General features: G+C 36.9%; 1 protein-coding gene across 2 annotated transcripts in view; it reads left to right on the plus strand.

Moving 5' to 3' along the window:
- LOC134537931 (NAD(P) transhydrogenase, mitochondrial-like) overlaps window positions 1-21,919 on the plus strand; it is a 183,244-nt gene that overhangs the window by 70,702 nt on the left and 90,623 nt on the right. For both annotated transcript variants that reach the window (XM_063378907.1, XM_063378908.1), the window contains exons 9-12: window positions 1,857-2,081; window positions 2,694-2,920; window positions 17,220-17,308; window positions 19,713-19,914. In XM_063378907.1, coding sequence (XP_063234977.1) covers window positions 1,857-2,081; window positions 2,694-2,920; window positions 17,220-17,308; window positions 19,713-19,914 — 743 coding nt within the window. The remainder of the gene's footprint in view (window positions 1-1,856; window positions 2,082-2,693; window positions 2,921-17,219; window positions 17,309-19,712; window positions 19,915-21,919) is intronic.

Genomic DNA, 21,919 nt, shown 5'->3' on the forward strand with positions numbered 1-21,919 from the left:
CCATGGTGCTTTCAAAACTGGAATTTCTGCTATACAATTGGACGTTCTTAGTTTTTTGAGGCACAGTTACTATTTGTTTATGCATGTACCTACCTGCAAGGAGGGCAGATTACATTAGAATAACTGGATCAGAGCTTTTTTCCAAGAAATTTTGTGCAATCAGATTGAATACTGCAGTTGCTGAGTGTGCCATGAAAACGTTACCCCACCTAAAGAAATTTGTTAGTGAAGTTTCTATTTCATCTGTGTCTTTCAGTGTAGTGAAAAGTGCTCTTGAAGAAAGTAAAATTTACATTCTTCTACTCCTTGGCATCAGAGCTGGAATTGTTTCTCACAATGTTCCAAAGTGAAGCACCCATGGCACCTTTTCTCTATGATTCACTGGTAGACATTTTATTAGCTTTGGCAGGAAAGTTTTTGAAACCAGAGGTACTGAAGAGCTTTAGGGAGAAACACAATGTATCTCGATTGGATGTAGATAACCAGGAAAATCTATTGACTGCTAACAATATCAAATTGGGTTATGCAGTACGCCATGCCATCAAGAAAGAGAAATTACCAGTAAAGTCTGTCCTGTTACTGAAAAATGTTAGGACTTGTCTAAAGGTTATGGTAAAAAAACTTCAAGACAAAAGTCCCCTGAAGTACAAACTTACCAAGGGAATTTCCTGCTTATGTCCGTCTGTGGCTTTAAATTCGGGTGTGAAGAAACAGCGTGTGAATTATAGTTTAGAATGTTGTCTTCAAAACAAGTGGCTATAAGGACAAGAAGCTGATAACATTGAGTGATCATATCAGTTGGTATGTTCCTCGCAAGATTCTGAAAGACTTTTCTCGTCTTTTTCTCGAGAAGACTGGCGCCTTGATCACTTGTGGATGCTCATTCTTAAGGCACATACAGTAGCTGCCAAAACAGGCCTTCTAAAGTTTGTGAGGATGATGTTGGTACTTTCCCATGGAAATGCATCATTGGAAAGAGGATTTTCAGTAAATTCTAATTTGCTGACTGAAAACTTGCAGGAAGAAATACTGATTGCACAAAGACAGATGTACGACTTTGTTCAACGTTCTGGAGGTGTAGAGCATGTTGATATCACCAAGTCCATGTTACAGTATGTAAGAAATGCTAGTTGTAGGCGTAAGGAAGCCCTGCAAACAAAACAAAAAGAAAAGGAAGCAGAAAAGGCAGAAAAAAGAAGAGTTGAAGAGGAGATCAAGGCATTGCAGTTGAAGAAGGCTCAAGTGTTTGATTTGGCTCGTTCTGAAGCAAGTGCAATAGACGCAAAAGTTGAGTCACTGCGAAATTGATGGGAGCTTCCTTTTACTTATGTTTTTGTAAAAGTAAGTGTGTGAAATATTTGTAGCAGCATGTTTTATTTGCCATCAATTGAGTCACTTTGGCCACGTCTTGAAGAAGGTATTTCTTTTACTAATTTAAGTGAGTTGAAATATTTTGAAACCCGTCAATGTCTTGTTATGCAGTTTTTTTCAGTTTCGTGGAATGTCGTAATTGTGTTACAGAAAACCTGGAAAAGTTCAGTTTTAGACCTGGAAAACCTGGAAAAATCAGGGAATTTCATTTACTAGATCTGGTAGACACCCTGATCATGATTATAGGCTTGGTGGTAGAATATTCAGAACACTTGCCTCCCACCAAGTTGATTCAGGTTCAGTTCCCGGCGGGTTCGAACCTGGATTTTGCGTAAGTGGGAAACAAGGCGGACTGTGGGTTTTCTTAGGGTGCTTCATATCTCATCTCACCTCGCCCATTCTTCAGGCTGGCCGTCTCGGGTAGGGCAGCCGGCTCCTGTGAGTGCAGACCTGCCATGTTGTGACGTGGAGACCTGTGCTTGAAGGCGAGAAGAACCACTTCCACGTGAACCTGGAGGACGAAGTGGTGCGGGGCAGCATCGTGCTGCACGAGGGCAAGCTGCTGTGGCCGCCCCCCCCTCCTCCCTCCCTGGCGGCCGCCCCCTCCGCCGCTGCCGCACCCTCCGCCGCTGCCGCACCCGGGGTCGCCCCGCCACAGCCACCCAACCAGTTCAACAAGACACTCGCCGATGCCTTGTTGTACACCGGAGGTGAGCCGTTTGTGTCGGCCAAGCTTTGGCATGTCAAAGTCAAATCAAAGATACATTTTTTTCAACTTTGTCTTCAAGTAATTGAAAATTCTTTGAAGATTACCGTGATTTTTTTTTGTTAGAGCAGAACAAAGTAAAAGTTGGATTTGATTTCTCTAGGGGTCACAAATAACATCCACAGTGTATTGCAGCATGTCCGCTTGATGATGCACAGTGACTGACCAGAACAAACCCCGAGCATAGTAACTGCAGCAGTTGACACTGTTTTTATTCAAGCACACAAAGTTTTATTTATGGATTTTTCTTAATTTGATAAAATATTTATGTGATTTTCATTTTTGACTTTGTCTTCGACTTTTGTTCGAGTAAAAAAATACTGGTCTTCACACATGTATATTTATAGGACAAGTGCTAATTTTTTTTATCCAATTAAGTTCGAAATATTCTTATGTTGGATTTCCTTAAAAGGGGTTTACTGAATTTCTTTTTAAATTTTGGTGCAAATCAAAGCATGTAAAATCCTATCTTCACAATAGGGGTATGTGGAATTTAGAATCATCCATGTTGGTATTAAAAAGCCCTGCAGGAGGTGACTATTCCGTCCTGCTGCAGGCCTGACGGGCATGCTGGGCCTGGGCGTGGTCTCGCCCAACGGCGCGTTCACCACCATGATGACCACGTTCGCTCTGTCGGGCCTCGTGGGCTACCACACGGTGTGGGGGGTCACGCCGGCGCTGCACTCCCCGCTCATGTCCGTCACCAACGCCATCTCGGGGATCACCGCGGTGGGCGGCCTGCTGCTCATGGGCGGCGACCACCTCCCGCAGACCGTGCCCCAGGTGACCTCCGCTCTCCTCCGCTCTCCTGCATCTCCGCGGTATAGGAACTACTGCACTTGCGTCAAGGTTGCCGTGCTGAGCTTAAGCTTCTGCAAATTAGGTTTTTATTTATTTAAAACAAAATTTGAGTCAAATGCTAACTTATCAAATATTTTGTAATCTATTTTTTTTTCTACACTTCACAAATGCAAAATACGGTAAGATGTAGTGTAAAATAATAATAATAAAAAAAAACCTGGCAATGCATTTTCTTAAACTGGGAAATTTTCAAGATATTTTCTTATTTTTGCATCAACTGATTTTATACTTCAAAATAGAGTATTTTTAAATACTTTTAGTCATAATCACAAATTATTTGTTACACATATAAAGCATGCGTGTACTGTGTTGTAGAAAACAAATCTTCCTAGCTTCATACTTGCTCCATTCTTTCATTTACTTTTTTTTTGTGGATGAGTACCACTTGCTGTATTTATTGGTAACAAATAATAAAAATTGAGATGGCAAATGTTATAGTAAATTTTCACAAATACCCAATACTCCTAGCTTAAGCTGTAATAAAAGCTGTGATAAAATAATTGAAAATCCAGTATGATGGTGTCCAATCCCTCATTACACAAGACTTATATACAGAACTTAGTATGTTGTTCAAGCCATAATTTCCATTTTGCATTTTAACTATTCAAAAATTTGACCCAGAATTTGTGGAAACTTTTATTATAAATAATTAAATAATTATTATTAAATGACCTTGGTGAGCTGGGTAGCTTAACATTGCACAGCATTCTCCTGCACAGAACCATTGTAAATGCTGCTGCATTTACCAATTTGCTGAGCAGTAAATAATTTAGAGGAAAAAAATATTACTTCTAATTAGGCCTCTGCAAATACTAGTTTTTTGACCCAAGCGAGTATGAAATTGAATGTTTAGAACATTCGCGAAGTCAAATAAAATTGTAAATATGGTTTCTCGGCAAAGCTGTACTACACTTCTTTTTTAAAATACAGTATTGAAGTAATAAAAAATTAGGGGTGGACGGGATCCCGAAATTTGGGATAAAAGTCGGGGGAAAAAACCATTCCCGAACTTCGGGAAAATAATTTTTCTCTTCGGGATAGTACCTCGGAAAAACTATTTTTTTTAAATACAGTAAAACCTTTTTGTTGCGACCCCATTTATTGCGACCACTTCTCTATTACAACCCGATTTCAAGGAACCGTGAAAAAATTGCCGAAAATCCGAAGAAAATCGGACAGAATATAAGTTTCTTGTGGTGAGTAGCGTGTTACTGCGTTTCTCTTGCAGAGTGCCGACTTGTTTTAACTGCCGCAGCGATGTTTATTTTGACAGCTCAAGCAATTATCTTTTCCCGTGGGTTGATAGAAAAAGATCGCTTCTCCCAGCAAAAAAAAAAAAAAAGGCTATGCCACTTATTCCCCACACAGGAAACACACAGGCTGCCGTCTGTCTCCCCCGCATTTATCTTTCTTCTAACATTCCACGTCTCGCCTCTCGCGAGAGCAATACCGCAGCAACCACGCATTGGGCCGTTTTATGCTTTGTTTGGTGACAGCAGCTTGATTTTATTCGGTACAGTAGAATCCCGCCGATGCGACCCCCCTCTGATGCGTCCATTCCGTTTATACGACCGTTTTTTGAGATACCGTGAAAAATTTGAGCAGAGAAAGTCGAAAATTTGAGTAATTTCGGCTGAAAAAACAAGTCTGTTACACTTTGTTGGGCGCTATGTGTTCACGTTTATCTTGGCGAGAGCTGGACTGTCAACGCGGCAGTGTCTAGCCAAGCTCGGCGCGTCCACTATCGCACGAAAAGCCGTCTCAGCTGTCATGTTATCTTACCCGCCCCCCAGGAAAAGCCGCTGTAGTAGCTTCTGCGAGAGCGTAAGAAACTCGTCCGGCCAGCATCCTCCTCCCCTCCCACACCGTGTGTGACAAAAGACAGGTTGTATAGTCCATTCTCGGTAAAATAAATATTTTTATGGGCTTATACGACTGTCCTTCGCTGTCAATAAATACTTTATAAGTTTAAGTCATTATGATACAATTTGTTTATTAGTCACACAGCAGTTTCTGCTGAAAAATCACTAATGCCTCGAATTTTATTGAATAGAAAAATTTAGCAGGGCCGTAAATATATTTATTTTACTGCATAGTTACTTTTCCATGTGCATTCCAACGTGTTTTTTTTCTTCTTTTTTTGCGCTGCGAAGCGACGTGGGAAAGATAATTGCTTGAGCTGTCAAAATAAACATCGCTGACGGCAAGGGCGGGAGCGCATCCTGTCGGTCTGTCCCTGTGATTATCTACTCCAAAAACATGTCACAGCATTTCAGGATAGCATTGTTCTTATATTGTTCGTTTATAGCCGAATGTTTTCTACCTAATCCACACAAGTTCCTTCGCCACGTTTTGAACGAAAATAACCACCAGCCGGCTAGCATAGCCGAACTCGCATGACGCGAATTCCTTTAGCGCGAGTATTTTATGTATTTGGATATATTCAGGGGCGCAACAACAGGGGGGGCAAGGGTATTTTGCCCCCCCTCTGAAACCTTGAAGTGGGGGCAAACGGGGCAAAGAAAGTGCTGTGTAATCAATTTTTAGATAATAAAACTGCTTAAATAGCACCATTTTCCACCTTCAAATACAATTTTTCCCGGGGGAGGGCCCCCCGACCCCCCGCCTCAATAGGGGGGATAGATGATTCTTTATAAAAAGGTATATTGCCCCCCCCCTCCTGTGGAAATTTAGTTGTTGCATCCCTGGATATATTTAGGGGGGGGGGGGGGGGGGGGGGAATTGGCCCGAATTCTCTATTGCGACCATTCCGTTTATAAGTCCGTTTTTTCCGGAAACCGTGAGGGGTCGCATCATTGGGATTCTACATTCCTTTTCATAGGACCCTTGCTATTAAAATACATTTATATTTAAGTTTGAAAGCTTGTAAATTCCTTGCCAGAGATGACTAAACTCAAACTTGGTGTGAAAAGTGACATATTTTGACGTACTTTTTTTTTGGGCGTGTTTTAGTGGGGTGGGAGGGGTCCGAAAATATTTACAACGGTCTTACCCCTCCCTCATAATAGCCCAATTTTACGGGAGAAGGGAGGGTGAAAAGAGCATTTTCTCACTGAAGGTTTTTCAAAGGAGAGCGAAGTTGGGGTGTTATAAGGGAGGACACTAGATGGTTTGTGTGTCTGGGAGGGATGAGCTAGCCTTGAAGAATGTTACCGAGAGGAAGGAGGGGTGAGTTTATGCGTCATGAAGCCGCTGCCGCCAGCCAGCCGGGCGAGCTTCGTGTGCGCCCACTCGCGTTGCAGAACCTACTGCTGCCATATTTTTAAAGGAAATGTCCCTTAATTTTTTTGTTATTCTTACATGAACATTATTGGAAGTATTAAAGCCGACACAAAAATATGCTGTGTGTTAACCCTTAGCCGGAGACGTGAAAATATTTGACATATCTGGTGACGTGGTGCCCCTCAGACCCCAAAATGTTTTGTAGAAATTAACCGATTAGAAATTATTTTTGTTCCATGTAAAATTATTTCATGCATTTTTTATACTTATTAATTAAATTTAAAAATAAATTAGTAAATAATTATTTAACAATTATAAAATACAATTTTTTCTATTGGTGCTTGCTGAAATAAATCTAAAAATGCCTATTTGTAATAATTGCTTTTTAAAAAAAAATAAGCAGATGGTAGCCTAAAAGTTTTATTTGTTATTCAATATCGATATAGTGACAAAACAAAATCTAGAAAACTTCAACGAATAATAAGACTTTGTCATAAAATCTACAACAGATAAATTTTCCCAACAAAAAGAAATTACTTTTTCCCCCCCAAATATTTTCCTTGCATAACCAATGGTTAAACCACAACAAAATATATAATCTAGCTAACTAGAAAGCACATGCATACTTATATATTTTGAAAATGGCATTTTTACATAAAATATATTAGTCGAATATTTTTAAAAAAATTAAATTTGTACGAATAGTCACTGTAGTTCAGTATTTGCACATGTTTGCTCTGCAATCATCAAACATTGCTTTTCCACACACACTTTCATCACTTAAGTCACTAAAAATATCTTTCAACCACTTATAAATAGTTTCATCATAGTCTGGATCGCCCACACGCACACATGTTCGTTTAGAAGCCATTTTATCACTTCTGAGATAGAAACATATCTGGTGACGTGGTGCCACTACGACCCCAAGTTAACTTTGCGACCTGATATCTAGCGCCAGACAGCGTAAACAAATCTGACACTGCAGGAGGAGACTATGTGATATTCAAGCTTAAGGTAGATGGCACCACAAGCAAGTGCCTTGAACTGCACATAGATGGCAGCGAGTTAAAGTTTTGCTGGGGTCACGGAGACCCCACGTCTCCGGATAAGGGTTAAAATTAACAGATTTTAATGATATTTCATTTCGTTTTTTTTTTTTTTTTTTAATTTTTTTTTCTGATTTTCATGTTTTGGTCAAAATGTCCAATTTTTTGACGGTTCCCGAGAATGTATTCATAAAATCACTGCTTTTTTAAATCCGGGGTTCTAGTGTATTTAACTACGGCAAGCAGAAAACGTACATGTAAACTAACCAGTAAAAATAAACTGTCTATTGACATATTTTCTTTAGAGGTGGCCTGTAGGGCGACGGACTTGTCATGAAGGTTGAAGTGGGTTTAAGGCTAAGATCCTGAGTTTCTCCCGAGCGTGCAAAGAAAGAACACACCACACGTAGTTCTAAAATTCTTGATAGAGAGCACTAGCTGTATGGATGAGCTCTGGAGCGTTGAGGGGGGTGGTGGTGGAGGAGTAGGAGGAAAGAACGCGCTTTTCTTAGAATTCCTTATCGCCCAGCGGGGTGTCATGTGCGTGCGTGCGTGCGTGTGTGTCTATCGCCAGCTAGTATGACGTCACACCCACCATCTTGGATTATGATATCAAATTCGTCATCTTGTTTACGTTTGCTAGAGTGCGCTACCGCCATTTAGTTTAATTTTTATACACACAATAATTGCAACAGTTACGAGATAATTCAAAATTGCGGTGATGTCATCCTAATTGTCAAGGTCATGACCTTGACGGCTTAGAACGGCTTGACGCTAAGGAATTTAAGCCGCTTTTAGGAATTTCAAAGCCGTTGACAGTTTTGATAACTAAAACGTGAAATTTTCCCTCAAAACGGGAATTTTTCCCTCGAAATATGAATTTTTTTTCAGAATTTTGACACCAAATATTGCCGCTGTAACGCCAGAACAATAGGTCATTGACCCCATCCTCAATCCTCATCCTGAAGCCTGGGCTCGGAGCAACCAAACTATAATACTACTACTAACATGTTTATTTAGGCCGATCCGAATTCAAGTACCGTATTTACTCGCATATAGGTCGCGGCAATTTTACCAGATTTGATGGGGGAAAAATGAAGTGCGACCTATATGTGAAGAAAAAAATTTTAAAAATTTCTGATGAATTTTTTTTTTGCAATATTTTGCTTTAAAATGCGAAAAAGAAGTTTATATAGGTATAGGCAAATTTATTTACAATGTACACATACAGCGAAACCCCTTATTTATGTTACCGTTATTTACGTTTTCCCGTTATTTGCACTATATTCTTCAGGTCCCGTTTGGTTCCCATTTAGTCCAATACAATACTTTCACGCAAATTACGACTCAAAAATTGAATCCATCCCGCTATTTACGTCACGTAACAACCATAAACAACCAGAAAATACTGTGGGTACTTTAAGAGTAGATAAGATTAGCTAGTAGGCCTAAAAACATCGTGAAAAACGTAACGTTTATAGTCGGCAATGAACATTTTAAATCGCAAAATATACATATTTTATAACATGAAAAGTTGCTTTTATTTCTAAACATGTAATAATTTAAGCCTAGGCGTGTAAAAGTCCAAGTAATTATAGCAGGAGACAATCTAAAATGCACGAGGGAAAAACGTAAACTCAGGAATGTATGAACTGAACGTGGCTGATTGTTAATTTCTGATACTGTATTTATGTCACAACTTAGCCGAAATACTGGTACGAGACAAACTTCACAAGATTAAATGAGCGGAGTCTTGGTAACTGTTTTATACGTATTTTATAATTTCGGAAGTATTGTACAGTTGACACATATTTTTTAAACTAACAATTTATTTCTAGGGATCGTAATTAATTAATTATTGGTATCAAGACATCAAGATGGACGTAAACTTGAACATGTCACGGCAGCGAGAAAACTGGTGCGTATACCAATAAACTGGTATTAGAACTGGACAAAACTGGTACAGGGGAGGTGGAGCTTATATTTTTTTCCGCTAAGCTCGCATCTATTGGCTGGCTGCTGATGCAAGGTCATGAGTCTGGGCGGAGCGTTGAGTGAGTTATACTGCGCATGCGCAGCTCAGTGAACAAAGAGAGCCAGCAGGCGCGCCGTAACAGCAGCTGATCGAGTACGATGACCTTTCTCCGCGCACGGCGCACGGCGCGGTAATGAATTACCGGTGCGACCTATATGGGGGGAATCTTAAATACCAAATTCAAGACCTCAAATTATGGGTGCGACCTATCTGCGATGGCGACCTATATACGAGTAAATACGGTATGTAGTTATGAGCTTGCAACCTTACGTACTTCACTTGCCCTTCACGAATCTGGACAGGTTCAATGTTTGGCCTCTTCACACGGTACTATCTAGCCAAAAGGGATGTTTACATTTTAGTTTTGCACACAATTTTTATTGAGAAAAAAAATTTTAGCCAAAAAAGTCATTAATAACACTTAATTGCTGACCCGCGAATTTACGGCAATTAAATTTATTATTTTACCTACGTTTTGTAGTTACCAACGGTAGGCTGTGTATGTGCAGTATTTGTTTAAACTTCTTTGTAAGAGTGTATAAATAATGTTTTAATTAAATTTATAATAAAAATGGTTTATGTTTTTAAGAGTTCTTAAATTTTTTAAATCAAATATAACCTACAAATTGTTTTTCAAATTGGTGACGTGTTTTCAACTGGAAGTAGGCCTACATGAGAAGTACACAGATTTGTTTACTTGCGTACTTGAATATACTTCATTTCCAGTTATGCAGCCCTTGTGATGTAACTTCCAGGGACAAGTACATATAGTATTATATACTTCAGGCGAATACGGACACGGCCTTACAATCTTCAATTTATCTAGAAGAATTAATTTTAATTTAATAGAGTTTCAAATTGATTTTATGAAACACGAAAGGCTATTATAAGTTTAAAACCACTGCAGAAACCTTTCTAAGGCAGTATTTTTTTTTTTTTTTTTTTTTTTTTTGTGGTTCTCTGCATGTGTATTTTTTGGTTGTTTCTGGATCGATAATGAATTATTTTTTTCATGTTGTTTTGATATATAAAATGGATACAAAGATAAAAATACAAGGAACAGGATGAATCTTAACTACTCTTCGGTAGTGACTGAGGTGGTTTATTCATTTAAATACTTACTGTTCATTTTTTTTATTTGAATTTGTTTATAACTCTAAAAATTAATGCCGCAATTAATAGAGTGATTATAAAAATGCTGTTTGTATGCAATTGTATTGGCATGAATTTGCTAGCCTTTAAATCATTGACATAAAACATAAAAGTAATATATTTTTATAGTTAGGTAGATTTCGGAGAAAGACTTCCTATTGTAGCAGTTACCACTGTGTGACTTCCGGAAAAATACTACAAAGTTTTCCGTTACATAGTTCAGTGTCCCCAAAATCATCATCTCAAAACATTTTATATATATATATATATATATATATATATATATATATATATATATATATATATATATATATATATAACATACTTTTTTATGAATACGATAACTACGCAATTTTGCACAAAGCATTTCCAAATTAATAAAAAAAAAAGAGAGAAATCTTGGTCGAGTTTGTTAATGGCAAATATCTGACCAATGGGGCAGAAATGGGGAAGGGTTTTTTTTTTAAATAGGTAAATTGCTATAACCCCCGCATCCGTATGAAGAGTTATTATATATCTCTATCAATTTATACCAAAAACATTTTGTCAAAATAACTGCAAGGTTAAATAAAAATGGCTTAGAGGACAAAAAAATGTCTTCACTTTCTTAGCAGGCACGCCATCAAATCAGTTCAAATTGTTTGTAAACTTTAGATGTGTTCTAAAAAAGGTTTATAAAGCGATTTTGGATAAGTCTAAACATTGTTGCAGGGAGTTCAAACGATAAGAATTGAAATACAAACAAAAATTATAATATTCTTGCCACATGAAATATAAAATACATTCTTATTTTCTGCAAACTTAATAAATAGTACCTATCTACAACTTTCGTCTGAAATACATAATACTTTATACAACCAACCAATACTGTAAGGGATTGTAAAAAACATTGGCTAAAGAATAGAACATTTCTTAACTACCTTACTAAATTCACTACCAAATATGATACAATTGATCGAAAATCTAAATAGTATCTAAAACGTTTCTCTGAAACAAACTTTCGTACATTTGAAAATATGTTTTTTTTTTTTTTTTAAGGAATTATGTTAGCGTCATCCGCAAAGCTAATGAGATACACATTTTTACTGATTCTTCCGCAACATTCATGTACCCTATTCAATAATAGGACAGGACAATGCTTCCTTGGGCAACCCCGATATTTGCTGTTTGGATATCAGAATTGACAATGTGGACCTACATCATTCAGGCTGAGCAGAATGGGTACTATATGCTTGATGTCATTAAGATAAAACTGAAATAATTGGTGTGTTTTTAAACTATTCCCAGTTAAAATAATGTTTTTATTCAACATTATACATTGATTAATCGTGTCAAATCGTGTTAGATGCTTTACAAAAAATTCCTATTGATTCATCATCAATTGCCTTGTATCCAGGGGCGCAACAACTAAAATTCCAAAGGGGAGTCCTCCCCCGGGAAAATTTGTATTTGAAGGTGGAAAATGGTGCTATTTAAGCAGTTTTATTATCTAAAAATTGATTACACAGCACTTTCTTTACCCTCGTTGGCCCCCACTACATGGTTTCAGAGGGGGGGAGGGGGAAATACCCTTGCCCCCCCCCCCCCCCTGTTATTGCGCCCCTGCTTGTATCGGTATCTTTTTAAAAAAAAAATCAGCAAAATCTGTTTCAGTGCATCTGGCTGTTGTAAATTTGATAGTATTTTATCATTTTCATACCTATAATTTTAACACATTGTTCAAATATTATTGCGAAACTGGACATAACTGCTATCAGATGATAATTTTATATATTTGATTTATTACCTTTCTTATGCAGAGAAATAGTTATTGCAATTTGAAGATATTATGGAAAGATTCCAGTAGTAAAAGACGAGTTTATTATAGAAAATAAAGGAAGGTATATACCATTAGAAAACCAACCAACTATAAAAAAATTAAATTATAAAAATTAAAAAATACTTTACTACACAAAAATCACAAATTTGAAATTGCCAAAATTACCATAACATTCAAAATATTGCGTGACCTGATACAGAGCGGACCATGGGGCGAAAGAGGACGCGTGTTGCTGACAAAAGTAAAATAAAGAAAAGTCATTTATGCGGTTTTGAAACCAAATAATTAAAATGTGTTAGCAAACATTGCACGCTTGTAAGCGCACAACTGCTACGTTGGTATGACACAGTTTTGCTAGTACTTCTTTCAGAAAAGATACCTAGTTTTATTATGTATAATATATTTTGAATGTATATTATATAATAGGTCACGTTTGATTCACGCAATATTACTATTATTATAAAAACAATAAATTTTGCCATGATAGATAATAAAATGTTTACAATTAAAGTTCTACAGAGTATCGTTAAATCACATCTGTGAAATATTAGGAAATAAATGTTTCATTGCTCAATATATTTCGAAGGAAATGGAAGAGTTTTCGTAAATTGGCTTCTTTCTATCTTCAAAACACAATGACTTACTCTCACCGAAACCAGTTTTGAAGTCGAACGTTTAAAATAAATTTTATTCCCGCCACAACTCCTCTGCGATAGTTGGGGCATCTAGCGGGCAAACTCTAAACTCATCGTGCCTGACATCTAGCGGCGTAATGCTGAACTAACACATCATTCGTCCATTTCAAGAGCTACACGCGTCCTTTCAATAACAAGGTTTAAACTAAAATTATTTAAATTCTATACATAATATTCAGTTTTGGCCTACAGGAATTGTAAAGGATACTCAATTTGATTTGTATGTAAAATAAAGACCGTGTACAGTTCTTATAAATATGAAATACTTTTAAAAATTTCTTAATTAAAATTTAGAATCTAATAAATTTTTGATAAAATTTTTTCTACCACAATTGCAAAAATCAATGCTTGATTTTATAATGCTGTAATTTACATTTTTTTTACCGACAGTGCTATTCATGGGATAAATAATTTCCCTCGTGCCTGCAAAACTATGGATCTTTGCCTTAAAGCAAAGCCGTCTAGCATTGTGAGTGACAGCATCCTGCCATTGTATGGCTGGTTTCTTAGCGAGTAGCGGTTTGTGAAGTGGGTGTTCGGGGGGGGGGGGGGGGGGGGGGTTGTATATGAACTGAAAATTTCGGAAAACATCTATGACGACCCTATTCCTGGGAACCGTGAGGGGTCGTTTCAGAGAAGTTTGACTGTAGTAAAAATCTTCGTCATACTAATTTCTATATTATAAAAATACGTTATGTAACAACTTCGTATACGTATTAAACAAACAAAGTACAAAGACATCACAAAAAATAAATTACATATTGTAAACATTAACATAAATTCAACACTCGTCCATAAACATAGTTTAAAATAAATCTCTGACTAAATAAAGAACTCAATGTTGAATATTATTTTTAAGTTTGCCGAATGTTAACATCTTTGCTGTATTTTTAGGTTATAATTTGTCTTGAAAATTAACAAGAGCAACAACAAGCTAGCTAATTTTGTCACATGGGGGGTATTGACCACCCCAAGCAAAAAGCTTTGACAAAAGAAGTAGGTACAGTAGAACCCCGATTTTGCGAACACGGATTTAACCAAAACTGCGATTTAACGTAAAGGTTTTCAGGAACCATCAAAAAACACCAATTTATTAAAATAATAACATAGATTTCCAAAAAATGAAAGTAAATTGTAACGGAAACTTATTAAAAAATACACTCTGTGGTGTCAGTAATAGAATGGAGGTACTATACATTAATATGTGCCTTTGCATCTGTCCAAACATGAAAAAATAAAAAAAAATTGTTCAAATTGTTTAAAAACTCCGGGCGCTGTAACTGAATTGTGTAGGTGCGTGCCATTGCGCGCGCCTGGATAGATAGACTGTCCGCGACACATGACGTCATGAAGGGTTTCTTTGTCCGCTTCCCCCTCCACCTTCCTTATCCCTGGCTTGACTCACCACTATATCTTCCAATCACGCCCGCATAGTAACAGTGCTAGCCAATAATCACACGTGTCCAAATATTCCCTTTCCCATCCTCCAGGTTTTTCCAACTTGTGACCACGTCACTAGAGGTGTAAAAGTAACGAAAAAAAGCATACCCGTATGTATTCGTTACTATAACAATTAGTACTCGTTACTATCGTATTGTTACATTACTCGTTACTTCTGATACTGCATAACATGCTATGTTATGTTGCAGCAACGAATCGAGTTGTATTGCGTACGCGTACTGTATGACGTCGCGTAAATAATAATAAATAGAATATAAACAATTAACGATATTTGATAATTAATAGTTATTGTTAACCAAGAAACAATTAAATTTCATTAGAGTGGCTTTTTAATATTATCTCTTTTAGGATAACAAAAAACCGTGAAAATACGCAATTATAAACAACAAAAACATACATATTTATAATTTGTAAAACATACTTTCTCACGTTGTTTCTGTTCCAATCTCAAACTTTGTCTACACACACAATACCTTTAATAAACAGTAAAAAAACTTGTACGACGAATTTCCAAATTATACTTTACTTAATAAACAAACATCGTTCATTGTATCGCAAATTCATCGAATATGCGTGCGCATGCGTAAAACATACGAAAAATGCGAGTTACGAGATACAGCCGTGTGTAACGTTTCGTTACTCGGTACTAGATGGCGCACCCGTTACTCAGTAACGAATACATACGGTTTGCCACAGCTGTACACGTCACACCAATACGCCATTATCATTATTCCCAGTAAGAGCTTTGTGCGCGGTGTTTAGTTTTTGGAATACATTTTTTATAAGTGCTGTTCGGACTTCGATTTTTTGCTTTTCTTCTTGGATTTTGACTACAGATAGCGATTGGAATTGACTACACTGCCTGTTGATGACCTGCTTAGCTTTTTTATGGGTACATGAATTTATTTACTGTTTTTAGATATCTGCTTTGTTACGTTTTTTTGACGATTCGTTTATGTTACTGGTATTAGAACTGGACAAAACTATGAACTATGGAACTTTTATTTTTTCCCGCTAAGCTCGCGTCTATTGGCTGGCTGCTGATGGAAGTTCACGAGTCTGGGCGGAGTGTTGAGTGAGTTATAATGCGCATGCGCAGCTCAGCGAACAGAGAGAGCCCGCCGGCGGGCCGCGCCGTAACAACAGCTGACCGAGTACAATTAATTACCTTTCTCCGCGTACGGCGCGCTTTACGGTGAATTTCCATCAATTTGCGGCCCTCTTTTTTTTAATTTTTTACTGTGACGCAATGTGTATGTAGCTCGTATTTGTTATAAATGCTGCAGGTTGCTACTGTATTTTAATAAACTTTAACGTATTTCTTACACTTTCATTTTTTTTTTTTTGCCTAATTCTTCATGGTTTCTGAAAATCTGTATGTACGACTGAGGTGTACGTACGAACCGGGGGCCGTACAAGCGAGATCAAAAACGTTTAAGATGGAAAGTTGACAAAGTCTGAGATAGCACGACAGCACAAGATATCGGCGTCGACCCTGTATACGATATGGAAACGTAGGGACGCGATTATGAGTGCGGGGGTCATTGAAAATCGGTAAATCGGATTTAACGAAACATCGATTTAGAGTAAACATTTTCGGTAACCATAGCACTTCGTTAAATCGGGGTTCTACTGTAAATGTTTAGCAAATGGTTGCCATCCATACAGCATTGTTGATGAAAGAGCCCAAAAAAATGTTTTAAAATGGGCTAAGCCTCTGTACAGTCTGCCATTGAGCAAAACATTCAGCAAGAAAATAATTCCAGAGTTGTACGAAGAAACTGTCAACAGTTTGAATGCTAAAATAGGCAGTGCCATTTCCACTGATTTGGACTATAAATGTGGATGGTTTATTAAATTAAAGACTTAAAAATACGCACATTTTAAAAGTAAATATAATTTTCTGTACATCAAGCTAAGAGACAATTTACTACTCTTGCTCCCGATCCCGATCCCGAAAATCTAATGTATTTCCCGACCGAATCCCGTCCCGAAGTAAAAATGCTATTCCCGTCCACCTCTACAAAAAATAACTGTTTAACACTTTTAATGTTTGAACTAATTAAGTGATTACCTATTGGGCCCTATGTATATCCTTAAAAAAGGAATAAATATAATAACCATGCATTATAGTAATATATAAAAGCAAACAGAGTGCCACCTTTTGATTTTTTTAAATAACCAATTTTATCCAAGCAAAACATATACAGCACACAAACAAAAAAATACTTTCATGAGCAAATCTTAGACTTACAAAATTTTAAAGCTTTGCAACAAATGTGAAGCTTCACATCACAACAGAAGCTTCAAATAAAATGAATAGCAAATTTCCTGGTGGAGTCAAACCAATATAAATAATAGCTTCAATTTATTTGCTTAGTTAAAGCTTCGCACAGGTCTGCTTCATATTAGATATGGCAAAAACCATTAAAGAAGTTACACAGTGTACTTAGAAATTTAATATTTAGACTTATAGACAAGAAAAACTTAAAAATGAGTCAGTTGTATGTATTTATAGGTCATGTGCTAAATTTTGTTATTCTATTTGGCTGGAACTTTTCTTAAGTGTGATTTAATTTAGAGGGTGTTGCTGTTTTCTTCTTCTTCTTCTTTTCTTTTTCCCACAGTCATAACCAAACCATGTAATATTCTATTCTCACATTTGGAGGGTGACAAATAGGTAGCTTAATTTGTATGGTTTTTATTTTATTTATAGTACTTATAAGAGGCGTGTTGTAATAAATATGTGTGTGTATGTATTTGTTTTCAGATTTTAGGAGCAACTGCAGCATTTGTATCTTTCATCAACATATTTGGAGGCTTCACTGTTACGCAGAGAATGTTGGACATGTTCAAGAGGTGAGGACAGCAAAGGGGTAAAGAAAATTGCTTAGATATTTACGGGCTTGACACTTGAAATTATTTTTACCATGTTTAAACTGTGAATTCTATTTCTTTGGCAACACTTTTTGCTAGGGGTGTGCGAAGCTTTGGAAATTCAAAGTCCAATCAAAGACTAATTATCTTATTGTTCGTTTTGGGAAAATTAAAAAGTTTGAAACTTCTGAAGATTTTTTCCTTAGAGCAGAATATGTTAAAAGCAGTATTTAACGCCGTTGTTTGGTGTCACAAATGCAGTTTGAGGACACAAATAACATCCACGGTGTTCCCAGGGAAACTTTTGGGTGGTTGGGGGGGGGGGGGGGGTTTGCTGCTGATGACAGTGGGAAGGCTGGTCTACAAGACCCGGAGGCGTGACTACACTTTGGCGAAGATGATTCGCGATCATGCCAAGGAGTGCTCGCGTCAGGTAAGGTCTTGGAACTGTCCGGTCCTAAGAGCTTGCAGGGCCTAGTAGTTCTCGTCACGGATCGGGGACGAATTACAGGAGACGTCCGTGCGCCAAGACGGAAATAATGGGATCGCCCTGCTGGGTCATAGAATGGTAGAGGCTGGGAAAAATTGGGGAGACAAGTCTGTCAAAGGTTGGATGGGAGTGTACAGGAGGAGGAGCAAGTTTAAGTTCTTGCAGCAGAGGGAGGATTGGAGACATTATTTAAGTTGATAAAAAATTCAAATTTAAAATTGTGCCGAAAATACTAGTTGGCGGCACATAATCTTGTGTTCCTGATTATCTATTTAATGATTTAAAAAAGTCCCTTGAAATAACTCAAAATTCGTGAATATTTGAATAAATACAGAAATTTGTGAATGCAATATCATTTTCAAAGACATTTGCAAATTAAAAATTTTCTGAAATATTTAACTTTCATTAAAACTCATTTCCTGCTGTTAAGTAGTGTTAGGTAATTTTTCATGAATTCACAAGACACAATTTTTCTTGGTCTCTAAGGTAGCAGTCATCTAATGTAATATCCTTAAAATTTTGTTTACGTACAATGGTTTAACATAAACAAAATCATAACGTTGTAAGAGTATTCACAACCGTTTCTCAAAATGGGGTACGAATTTCCGTATCCAAATGAACATAAATAATTTGTCCCGTGTATTATCAAAAAGTAACACACGCACGGAATATACATATGTCTATTTATTTACCGTCAACCTAGCTGGAAATGGTGCATGACACACATGAAGTGAAAACAAATGAACAGCAAGTGACGAATAAACTCTATTAACCCAAACCTAAATTTAGCATGCACTATGCTCAGAATGCTTTTGGGCATGTAATGGCGTAATGGGTTAAGATTTATGATAGAAATCATAAGTTTTTTTGTGTTGATTTAGTGTTTTTTAAGCGGTAAAATCTAATAACCCTAAACCGTATCAAACGAGGGATGTTAGGTTAATTGCATGAGGAAATTTTTGGTGCTATATTAGTCTGATGATTTTGGCGGGAAAATGTTTAAGCCGTTTTGTCTTAAATGGATTTTACTGTATTTTTTATTATGCCATATTAAGGATGTGCCCACAAAACACGTATGCCAGCACTCAAAGTTGTATCTTTGGATTTTTCTTAATGTAGCAAAATATTTAAGTCTTCTTCACCTTCAACTTCGTCTTTGGTGAAAATTTAGATCTTAACCTTTTTTTTTTTTTTTTCATTTTGATTTGAAAAACAAATAGTCTCCACAAAACCTCTGCAATATTTTCTGGTTAGATTCGTGGAAACCACAACTTAAAAAAAGTGAATAAATAAATTTAATCTTTGTACATCATAATTTTCTTATAAAATCTATTACAGTCAGATACACAAGATTATAAGTTAAATAGAATTTATATATGGGAAAAAAATTATAAGACATTACTTACATATTCGTTGTAGATTGTATGGGGGTTGGTTTGATTTCTTTTTTTTTGAATTTTCGTTTTCAGTGCACAGTACATATTTGAAGTGCAACAGTGACATAATGTAGTTTCTCTTGCGGACTACGCCCCTGCATGTGATGCTAAACGTAGCATTGAAGCGTACAAAAGCTCCAGGCGTCAGAAGTACTAATAAGTCCCTTCATGTAGGAACAATGTGAAAAGCGTTAGTTACTAGTTCCCCTATGTGTTTCAACATTGACATAAGGAAAACCATTTCAAAGGCAAGGCAAATTTAATAAGGTACAAACAAGGCAATAACATGCTAAGCGTGTCATCCGGGTGTCGATCATGGATAAAACAATCAGGTAAACAAAGCTAAAAGACTCGTGAAACCAAACTTTAAATTTAAGCAGAGTACAATAACTACCAGGAGTCAATATGCCACTAGGCCACATCGCGAACACGTGGTCAAGCGGCATGGTGGGGGTTGCAGGCCGGGCGACCCGCCGGAGCACAACTACCTGTACGGCGTCCCCCTGGCGGTGTTCCTGGGCCTGTACGGGTACGGGGCGGTGGCCGGGAGCAGCGCGGAGCTGCACAGCATGGCCTACCTGGTGTCGTCGCTGTGCTGCGTGGGGGCCCTGGCCGGCCTCAGCTCGCAGGCCTCTGCGCGGCTCGGCAACTGCCTCGGCATTGTGAGCCTCCTCAGCCTCCTCAGCTTCCTAGCTCCATGCTACATTTCATGGCATTCGCAGTTAAAACTGGAAGATTTAGGTTTCATTGTTTTAATTTTTGTGAATTCCGTTTTGTTATACTTATTACACCAAAGTAGAGAAATGTTGACACGCTGAATTTTTACCATAAAATAATTCTGACCAATAGAAAACAATTGTCGAGCATTTATATTTTAAAATTTGACTCTAAATCACATGGTACCATCCCAGGCCAGGGTATTTGAATCGAACCATGTGTGTGGGGCTTACCGAACGCTAGCATTTATCGCATTTGAGATAACACGGGTTTTTATGCAAATTTCAGTGATATTTGGAGAAAATTTGAATGTTTCAGTTTTTATAAAACACTGTGAATTCATTTGAAAAAAGTTTGAATGCTGCATAGTTGCTGTTTAAAAATGAACTTAACATCAAATCAAATGATAAAATGGTTCTGAAAATTGCATGAAAACTGTGAAAAATATTTGCATTAGGGATGGGTCGGTACCGGTTCTCGGTTCTCGGTTCCTACGGTTCTCAGCATTTTAACCGGCACCGAGAACCGCAGCTAAAATGTCGGTGCCGGTACCAGTACCGGCAGTATAGCAAAACCCTTTACGAAAATAGTCCTTCACTATAACTTAACTGCAGCATTTAATGGCTCAACTCACGTCCAATCCACATATGAATTATTTTTTTGGACTTCCGTGGAATAATTTTCATCTCTAACTATAAAATAAATTACACGTGAAAACATTCAATGTTCTCGCCACATCTGTAAACAAAGTACGTTTCACAATCAAAACATAACAGTTGAAGGTGCCATAGATGTAGTTCATAGAGGTGTGCAACTCTATGACGTGCCTCAGCAGAGATGTGAGAACAGAAAGACACCATGTTTGTTTCAATTTGTTTTTAAAAATAGGCATTTAATTGAGTCGTTGACACGTAAGTAAGGGTGACTGGTGTATTGCAAATTCCACAGAATATTTGTTTAATAGAATTAATGATTGATCAAAAATTTTCCGTAATAATTTTCGGCATTATAAAATTTTATGCATTTTTTTGTGCAGTGCTTTGGAATTTAAGTTCAATGCATCTGCAGCCATCTAGTGTAATGGCTAGTAACTTTCTCTTTTAGACAAACGGGATTTTTTTGAAGGGGGAAGTTACTAAATGCTTGTTGACACTTGTAAAGTATAATTATTCTGGCCAAATAGAGCAAATTGTGTAAGAAATGGCATCAGAAGTGTGGCAGCAATTTACTGTTGACTGTGCAAACAAACTGAATTCAATGTAGGCAATAAGTTTAATGGACAATTTAATATTTTAATTCTTTGAAAGTTCACCATCATTGTATTTATTTCCATTATTGTAACATTTTCTTTTTATTCCTATGTTTTAAAGGAGGGTGTATGTAAATTTCTTGAAGTAATTACTAGATTAATATAGTAAATTTTAGTTTTATTAAGGTTGGTGTGTTTACTGTAGCTTGAAAACTATACTAAACCTTTTAATTTGCTTTGATAGCCTCTTTAAAGACTGAATCATTATGCCAATGCATTTCTTTTTAAGCATACAATAAAAAAACATTGAGGACAGAACAATACAAACAAATTATTATTTTAAGTGTTATAAACAGTAAATTGTTGAAGTAAGTCTGGACACATGCTTTTTAGTGCTTTTTTGTAGCCAAAACAATAAATAGTTTATCACTTAAAACACCTCAGGAATAATGTGTGAATAATATTTATTTTATTTTTTTAAGTCATAACTGAGGTACCAAGAACTGAGAACCGATTTTTAAGAACCGGTACCGAACCGAGAACCGGGAAAAAACAGGAATTGACCCATCACTAATTTGCATATACTATCACCAAAGATAATTAGCTTCAATGCTATGTGACTGTAAGTAGCCATATGTTGAAAGTTACATAATCAATAGTTTGGTCAATATTTTGAGTTCTCTGTGAGTTTATGATTAGCA

This window comes from Bacillus rossius, chromosome 12 (genome assembly GCF_032445375.1).
Source record: "Bacillus rossius redtenbacheri isolate Brsri chromosome 12, Brsri_v3, whole genome shotgun sequence".
NCBI classification, from domain to species: Eukaryota; Metazoa; Arthropoda; class Insecta; order Phasmatodea; family Bacillidae; genus Bacillus; species Bacillus rossius.